The 9,646-nt window shown below is 39.4% G+C and overlaps 1 protein-coding gene across 1 annotated transcript; it reads right to left on the bottom strand.

The window, feature by feature from the left end:
• Window positions 1–8,662: 8,662 nt before the first annotated feature.
• On the bottom strand, window positions 8,663–9,016 carry LOC138901281 (uncharacterized). The gene has a single exon (XM_070189033.1). The coding sequence runs from the start codon at window positions 9,014–9,016 to the stop codon at window positions 8,663–8,665; it is 354 nt and encodes a 117-aa protein (XP_070045134.1).
• Window positions 9,017–9,646: the final 630 nt, after the last annotated feature.

Raw genomic sequence — 9,646 nt, 5'->3', positions numbered from 1 at the left:
GTGTGCAACCCGGTCCATATACATATACAGTGCTAAGGCTCGTTGCGGCGTGCAACACGGTCCCATAAATGTAATAAACATATCATGTTGCGGCGTGCAGCTCGATCCCAAATTATCACTCTCACTCAGGCCCTCAGACTTACCCAGTCATCAATCTCTCCAATCTCACTCACGGGCTCACAATGTCATGAAACTAGCCCGGCAATAATGATATGATGTATCAATAAATAATAACTAAGACTGAGATATGGCATGAATCCATGGATATGACTGAGTATGAAATATCAATGAAATCAGTGAGGTGACAGTAAGAAACGACCACTATGGGTCCAAACAGCATCGGCGTAATGCCTAAACATGATATCTAGCATGATTGATAGCTTAACTACTTTATCACATAGTGAAAACACGAATATCAACAAAGTAGGACCACTATACAGTGCCATGGAAACAACAGAGTCCCAATTCACATGGTGCACGCCCACACGCCCGTCACCTATCATGTGCGTCACCTCTATACCAATCACAAAACAAGTATTTCAGGGTTTCATACCCTCAGCACTAAGATTAGGAGAGTTACTTACCTCGAACAAGCCAATACCAATGCCGAGAAAGCCAAACGGTGCTCCAAAGATGAAATCCCGTGCGTTCCGACCTCTAAACAGCTCGAAACTAACCAAAAATAACTCAAGTACATCAAACAATGCTAAAGGAACCAATCCCGACCGAAAAAGATCAAATCTTGAATCAAAAGCCCAAAATCGGCCAAAACCTCAACCCGGGCCCGCACCTCGAAACTTGAAATTTTTTATAAAATTCAACAACCCATTCAATTACGAGTCCAAGCATACTAGTTTAACTCAAATCCGACTCCAATTTGATGTTCAAAACTCAAAAATTCATATTATGAAACTTTAGGCCAAAACCCCCAATTTCCTCTATAAAATTCACAATCCAATTACCAAAACGAAGGTAGATTCGTGATATAAGATCCAAAATGAGTAGAGAACACTTACCCCAGTCCACAAGATGAAAATTGCTCCAAGAATCGCCTCAATCCGAGCTTGGAAATGTTAAAATAAAGCCAAAATCGCGAACCCTTGTATTTATCATTCTGCCCAGCACTTCCGCACCTGCGGCACACTAGCCGCTTCTGCGACGTCGTATTTGCGACCAAAAACACGCTTCTTCGGAGAAGCACCGGAGGTATGCCTTCGCACCTGTGGTAAAATACCCGCATTTGCGCACTCGCAGGTGTGCGCCCTCTTGTCACTTCTACGCTTCCAATCCGCTTCTGCACTCAACTCACCTCATCTGCGGCTTCGCAGATGCGAAGAAATCTCCGCTTCTTCGGAACCCTGCTCCCAGCAATATTTCCGCTCCTGCAACCCCTTCGTCACTTCTGTGACCCTCGCACCTACGCAAACCAGCAGCAGGTGCTGTCATACCAGAACCAACAATCTTAGGAAAACTCCAAAATGCAATGAAATGATCTGAACCTCGTCCAAAACTCACCCGAGCCTCTCGAGACCCCGTCCGAATATACCAAAAAGTTCCATAACACAATACGGACCTACTCGAGGCCTCAAAACACACATAACAATATCCAAACGACGAATCACACCTCAAATCGAAATCTATGAACTTTGAACTTTCAAATTCAATAACTCATGCCGAAATATAGCAAATCAATCCGGAATGACTTCACATTTTGTGCCCAAGTCTCGAATAACATAACAAAGCTTTTCCAATTCCTGAAATCACAATTCGAATCCGATATCAAAAAGTCCACTCCCGGTCAAACTTTCCAAAATTTTAACTTTCGCCATTTCAAGCCAAATTCCTAAGTCAAAATTCACCCAACGGAGCTAACGGAACCATCAAAATTCTGTTTCGGGTTTAAATTCATAAAAAATCAAACTTGGTCAACTCTCCCAATTTAAAGCTTCGACAATGAAATCCATTCTTCCAATTCGATTCTGAATAACCTGAAAATCAAAACCGTCTATTCACATAAGTCATAATGCATCATATGGAGCTACTCATGCCCGTAAACTACCGAGCGAAGTGCAAATGCTTAAAACGACCGGTCGGATCATTACACTGTGGAGGCACCAGTTGCTCCAGCTGAGGAACAGGTTCCAGATACTGTTGAGGTGGTAGGACAAGCTCAGACAATGATGGTACCTATTGTTATACCTGGTCCTCAGGTGGCTTTGTCTCATAAACTTGAGTGTGTGCATAATCTTTGGCTAAGGCGGTTATTATACTAGTTGCACTAGCTACCTCACAAGCTGGGGGAGGTGCCTACACTCCTACTGCCGAACTCAAGAGCAGCTAGCTCAGGGTCATCATACACTAGGGGTGTTACCAGTTCAGCTAGTTATTGCTGCTTGGGTTGAAGTTGGCCCACCTATGACTGATGAAGAGCAGAAAAGGTTGGAGCGGTTTAGGAAGCTTGATCCGCAATAGTTCAGTGGAGGAGAGTAAGAGGATGCTCAAGATTTTCTGGACCGATGTCATCAGATTCTTTGTAGTACTAACTTGCTGAAATTTTATCCCATTAAACTTTTGCTTCTCCATAAGAAGGAGGTACACTAGAAGGGTAAGTCTCCATTTTTAATGTGTTTCTAGAAATATGCTTTGCTTCTCTTATTTACTCATTTTCTATTAAGTATTCCTTATGCTCTACTCGAAAATAGATCCCCATGCCAAGGACAATTAGCATTTGTTTATCCATACATGTTTCCACCATTCTTTAAAAGTATAGATATCCAAATATGTTTTTCTAGGAGACATAGTCAATCATTCACCAACTAAATACCCTGATATGTGTGCCTTTTTTCTTGTTGAGAGGATAAGTGAGAATAAGATCTATCAGAAGCAATTAAGGAATATAAATCTCACCCTTTTTCTTGTTGAGTGTTATGTGTTTCTATAAACCGGGTAGAAGCAATTAAGGAATATAACTCTCACTCGCTTACACATTCAATACTAACTTTTCTTAACCACTCTACTTACTTATCTCTCCTAACCAGACATGTCTACCCACATGGAGCGACTTGCGACCCATAATATAATGGGTTTCTTATTTCGAATTAGACAAGAAATATCTATTTTCGAGGCTTTGTAATGCATGTCTAAGTTTCCTCTTTCAATTAGGTTTATTTTAGAAATTAACTTTGCCTCTTGTCTTGCAAGATATATTTGCATTAAATGTGTTTTCTCCCTTAGTTTTGTTCAAATTAAATTTTTTTACTCCAAAAAGAAATAAATTATCTTCGCAATTACCCATCGTGTAAAATATGTGCATTTATATGACTTGTCGTAGTAAATCCAAAGAAAGAAAACATTTTTATAGTAGTAGTTAAGCTTTGGCACTCTACCGACTAGCATGTGACTAAATGTTACGACCTGAAATCCCAACCGCGAGGCTGTGATGGCGCCTAACGTCCACTTGCTAGGCAAGCCAATATTAGTACACAACTAATAATTTTTTATAACTAAGGATGTATAATTTCAAAGTAGATATAATAACTCCAACACTGACTAGCCAGAAATCCGGAATCTGGTGTCACAAGTACATGAGCAAACTAAAAGGGCTACAACCAAATGTCTGAATGAAAGTACAACTGTTCGAAGCAAAATAAACAGCAAAACTAGATAAGGAAGGGGACTCTGATGACTGCAATCATCGTGCAAGTCTACCTCAAGTCTACCATAAAATTCGAGCAGAAACTTTGCTAGACACCGCCGGGACAAACACCAGAATCTACACAAAAAGTACAGAAGTATAGTATGAGTACAACCAATCCAATGTACTTCTTAAGTATCGAGACTAACGCCCAACAAGGTAGTGACGAGTCTATGACAAGACACCTACTAAAATCTTGTGCAGATATATACATAAAGCAACAGTGTCACGACCCAAACAGAAGGGTCGCGACGGGCATCCGGTACCTTACTCAACCGAGTACCAACATAACATATCTTTCTTATCATACTATCATGCATAAATGAGCCAGAAGGCCGTCATGAGATAACCATAATAAAACATAAGGGAAAACCCAACATAGGACAGCCCAACATGATATACAAACTTTTACATGTGACATACGGGCCTATAAGGCTGACATGACCATTTCTACGCTCAAAACATATGCCGATAAAGACATACCAACGTCCATATATATGACATTTGTCTACAAGCCTCCAATAGGACATAAACGTCATAAGGCTCATGACAGGGCCCCGTCATACCAATCAATACATATCCAAGGCATGCTGACCAAATAGGCCACTCCTTAGCAAGTTGAGTGCACCAATACCTTCCGCTGAGCTGATAGACTACTAGGAGGACTGTCAACCTGTCTATGGGAACCTCTAGGCATGAAACGCAGCATCCCCAGGCAAAAGGACATCAGTACGAATTAAGTTCCAAGTATGTAAGGATGGAAAGCATCAATAAGAATAGTAGTGTAAAGAGAGATTGGGAAGATACAACCCGTAACATCTGAGTACCTCTAAGGGCTACTTACATGAAATGCATGATACATATATATATATATATAAAAGCTTTCAAAATAGTCGCCTATGTGGGCATCATCATCATCGTATCGTACCCCGCCGTAATAGGCTCGGTAAAAACGTACCCGGCCAGCATCAGGCTCGGTAGAATTGTACCCGTCCACGTGGAGCTCGGTAAAACCCAACTGACTAGTGGTTGCACAATAGGTGTCGTACCTAGCCTACTATAGTGCGGCTCAATATAGTAAAATAGATACATATATATAATGCATACTAGACTTATGGAATCACATTCTAAACCTTTCGGAGTGACGTAGAGTTGTTGGACCTTCGATTAACGTTATGGGCATCCATACCATCAATATGGACCTCAATAGGATTCAAGGATCATACATACATGCTTAGATTAACTTTATAAGGAAAGAAGAACATGGGCAACCTTAGTTGCTAGGAATAGAATCGTTATGAAATAGCATATCGTTTACGTTCATTTTATTTTAGATCATGCCAAAAGAAAGAAGGAAGTGCCGTAATATACCTCTATGATCTCTTACTTATTCCTCAACCAAGATCAACACAACTTCTTGCATCTATAACAAGTGAAATGATATTGTCGTCAACCTATAATGTCGTCAACCTATAATGTCGTACTACCAAAGATCATCAAGGGTCATCAACAGCCCAACAACAACAACAATAACCAACAATAACAACAACAATAATATAATCCAATATGAGCTTCCCCGATTATCTTAACAATCATATTGAGCGGCAAGCTCGTTTTTACTAATAACAAAAGATAAATTGATTCCAACTCATATTCCATAAAATGGTTCACAACCTTCATAACATCATACTTATACGTACTATATGATTCCTAGTTTAATACATCCACAGAATGACTTCCAAAACAGCCTCATATGCCTAGCACCCTATATTTTATTGTCAATCACTTGTGTTTCATGTTTTCTTCTTCAATAAACTTAGTTAACACCTAGAAAAACTTAACAACAGCAGCCACAAAATTATTAAATCATTTCTCATAATTTACATCCACCACAAACCATATATGTGGCCAAAAAACAGTCCAACCAAAAAGATAACCATGTCCCATGTTCTTTCAAGTGCTATCTTACGGATTTTCACTCAAACAACACAACCAACACAAGATTAACCTTAGGAACAATCAAGAAGATGTTATACATACCTTGGACAGCAGCTTCAACTCGAAACACCATCTCATCTTAGCTCACAATAGTCCTCAATCACATCACAACATCATAGAAGCATTCTCTTGTAGTCTTTAACAATTTTGATGATGCATTGAGTTGATTTCCCTTAGGTTTGGTTCTTGGAATCTTGGGATATGTTAGAGAGGGTTTTGGAGAGCTTTTGGACGAATTTTGGGAGAGAAATGACCTGAAATGAGGTTGAAACATCTTGTAAAAGAAGTAAGGTCGGTGGCCGTCTCAAGTGGGTCCCAAAAGGAGCTACTTGCGCAGTCTCGGAAAAACATGAATATCTCTCTGCTCCTACATCGTATCAACGAACGATTTAGTGCGTTGGAAACTAGACTCATAGATCTTCAATATGGCGAGTAGATAACCCGTAAATTAAAGTACATTGAGAGAAAAGCTTAGTGATATTTGATCTAAACTTCATAAAAATATATGTACGAAACATGTGACGACTTTCGCCGACTTTTGTTTCACCCTAGTATCATGTCACAAGTACGGGTTATAACACTCCCAACTTGCCGAATTTCGACGAAACTTATATTTTTCGATTTGATTAGCGTCATAACCTTCCAACCCTCACGATACTTCCTTAAAACTTGTCTTAACCCATCATTATCTTTGTAAAGGTCCTTCAACTCTCCGGCTTATATTGATTTACTTAAGATGAATTCTAACATGAAAGTACGGGGTGTAACAAACACAAATAACAAGTAGATCATTTAAAATAATAACGGGGAGAGAACATGTAAAAAGATAGTAAACGGTAAGTACAAAATCACCAAGTAGCCTCTTTCCAATATAAACAACAATGCAGCCAAATAATTCACAAATCCGGAAATCAAGTAAAGCAATGAAATCATCAGATAGAACCGCATCACCCTTCTTTTAATTTCATCCTCACCATACAATAATGATGTGATAAATTAAATGGCAAGGCATCACCCTTTGTGCTTTACTCTCATCCACACGTGATATAATAAATGATAGTAAAACATTCAAGTGCACGACATTACCCTTTGTTCTTTAATCCTCACATTCGCTCATTCAATGATAACAATATGCAAATATGGCACGGCAACACCTTTCGTGCTTTTCACTCTTCCTTACCAAGCAATAACAATAATACAAAATATCAAGCAAGGTGGGAAATCAAATTCAACTTCAATCATGGCGTTATGATAAACAAATTGAACTTCCGATATTCCAATAACTTCAAATAAATCAATAAGCACAAAGCGAACTATCAAAGAATAACAATCTAACTAAAGCATAGAAGGCATGGTAAAAGAAGCAACATGGTACAATATATAAATTTTCACCCGCCTGCTTTAACCCTTGACGATTCATATATACTCGTCACCTTGCATATACGTCGTCCCCACACGTAATTCACATAGCAAATAGACCATCAGGTACTATTTCTCTTAAGTCAAAGTTAAACATGACACTTATCTCATTCTGCAACTAAATAAATCAATCGACCACAACCTTGCCTTTCGAACAAGTTTCCAAACTAACCGAATCTAGCCAGTTATCAATCAAACAATTCAAAATAAGCTTTAGAAACTTCCCACAAATGAAAAAGATTCAATTGATCATTTTTAAAAGAGTCAACAAAAGTCAACCCCAAGCTCGCTTGGTCAAAACTCGAGATTCAGACAAAAACCTTACCCATTCATCTCCGATCCCGGTTATGTGATTTGTTTCAAAAACCGACTTCAGTTTGAGGTTTAAATATCAATTTTACAAAATCCCTAATTTCTACCATAATATTCAAAGATTTGTTGGTAAAATCTCATGTAATGTATTGGGGAAGTGATAGAAAATTAATTAGAGTTGCCTACCAATGATTTTAACAAGAAAAAGTTCTTCAAAAATCACCTCTAGAGTATTTGTGGATTATAGATGGTATAAAATGAGATAAATCTCGTTTTTCCTATCTTTTACCTAGATGCGGGTATCACATTTGCGAACTCTTTTTCACAAATGCGATGCCCGCAAATGCAGCACACTGATCGCAATAGTGATCAGTGCATCAGGACTAGTGAAATCGCAAATGCAACATTTCGCTCGCAAATGCAAAGCTAACAATTATGTTTGCAAAAGCGAACATTTTCCTCACAAATGCGAGGTCACTCAGCTCGGGCCCATGCTCGCAAATGCGATCTCTTGACCGCAAAGGAGATGCTCAAAATGTGAGCCAGACCTTGCAAATGTGAGATCTGCGACTGAACACTAGAACTAGAATGCATCAGAAGTTCAAAAATCAACCAAACTCTTCAGTAACACATCTGAAACTCACCCTAGCCCCTCTGGCTCCAAACCGAACACAAAAACAATTGTGATAACATTATAAAAACTAGATCGCTACCTCAAATCATCAAAATAACATCAAATAACAAGAATCGATCATCAAAACTCAAAAATGTTTAACTTAAACTCAACTTTCACAATTTCACACTATAATGCGTCAAAACGCATTCTGGTCACCCCGGACCCCAACTAGGCGTTCATACAAGTTAAAAATCATCATACGAACCTACCAAAATATTTAAAACACCGATATGGGGTCGTTTACCCAAAATGATGACAGTGGTCAACTCTAGCCTTATTTTAGTCAAAACTTTCATTTTTTTTAACATTTCACATAAAAGTTTCCAAAATGCGACACAGACAATGTACGTATATCAAAATATATCAAACGAAGCTATAGGAGGTCTCGGAACACGAAAATTAAGGGAAATACTCAAACTGACTTATCGGGTCTTCACATTCTCCACCTCTAAAAGAAACGTTCGTCCTCGAACGGACATAGAAAAGTACGTGGACTGGAAAAATGATGGGGGTATCTACCCCATATATCGGACTCGGAATCCCATGCAGCCTCCTCGATAGGTTCACTTCTCCATTGCACTTTCAATAGAAGGAAAACTCTTATATATCAACTTACGAACCTGCCGCTCTAGAATAGGCACATGCTCTTCCTCATAAGCCAAATTTTCATCAAGTTGCACCTTGCTGAAGTCCAAAACATGTGAGTTGTCCTCATGGTACTTCTGAAGCATAGACACATGAAATACCGGATGTAACCTTGCTAAGCTAGGAGGCAATCCAAGCTGATAAACAACCTCCCCAACTCTCACTAAGATCTCAAATGGTCCAATACACTTCGGGGTAAACTTTCCCTTCTTCCCAAACCGCATCACGCACTTCATAGGCGACACCCGAAGAAGAACGCTCTCACCCGCCATGTATGCCACATCTCAAACCTACGGTCCGTATAACATTTTTGTATGGACTGGGCTGTACGAAGTCGCTCCTAAATCACCTTAACCTTTTCCAAGGCATCACAGACAAAATCAATGTCCAACAAACTAGCCTCATCGGGCTCAAACCAACTAATCGGCGAATGACATATCCTTCCATAAAAGGCCTCGTACAGAGCCATCTAGATGCTTGACTGGAAGTTGTTGTTGTAGGCAAGTTGTGCTAGAGGTAAAAACTTGTCCCGTGAACCTCCGAAATCCATAACACAGGAGCGTAACATGTACTCCAAGATCTGAAAAGTGTGACCAATATTTTCGCAAAAGCGACCAAGATGTTCGCAAAAGCGGTTGTCCATCCTTCGCAAAAGCGAACATTTTCCTCGCAAATGCGAGGTCACCTAGCCTGGCCTATGCTCGCAAATACAATCTCTTGACCTCAAAATAAAGGCTTGCAAATGCAAGTCAGTCCTTGTAAATTCAAGATCTTCGGCTGAACACCAGAACTAGAATGCACCAGCGGTTCAAAAATCAACTAAACTCTTCTATAACACATTCGAAATTCACCTGAGTCCCTCGGGATGCAAGACGAATATGCACACAAGTGTAATAACATTA

This window comes from Nicotiana tomentosiformis, chromosome 11 (assembly GCF_000390325.3).
Source record: "Nicotiana tomentosiformis chromosome 11, ASM39032v3, whole genome shotgun sequence".
NCBI classification, from domain to species: Eukaryota; Viridiplantae; Streptophyta; class Magnoliopsida; order Solanales; family Solanaceae; genus Nicotiana; species Nicotiana tomentosiformis.
The sequence above is the reverse complement of the archived record's forward strand: the minus strand, read 5'-3'. Positions and strand labels throughout refer to the sequence as shown.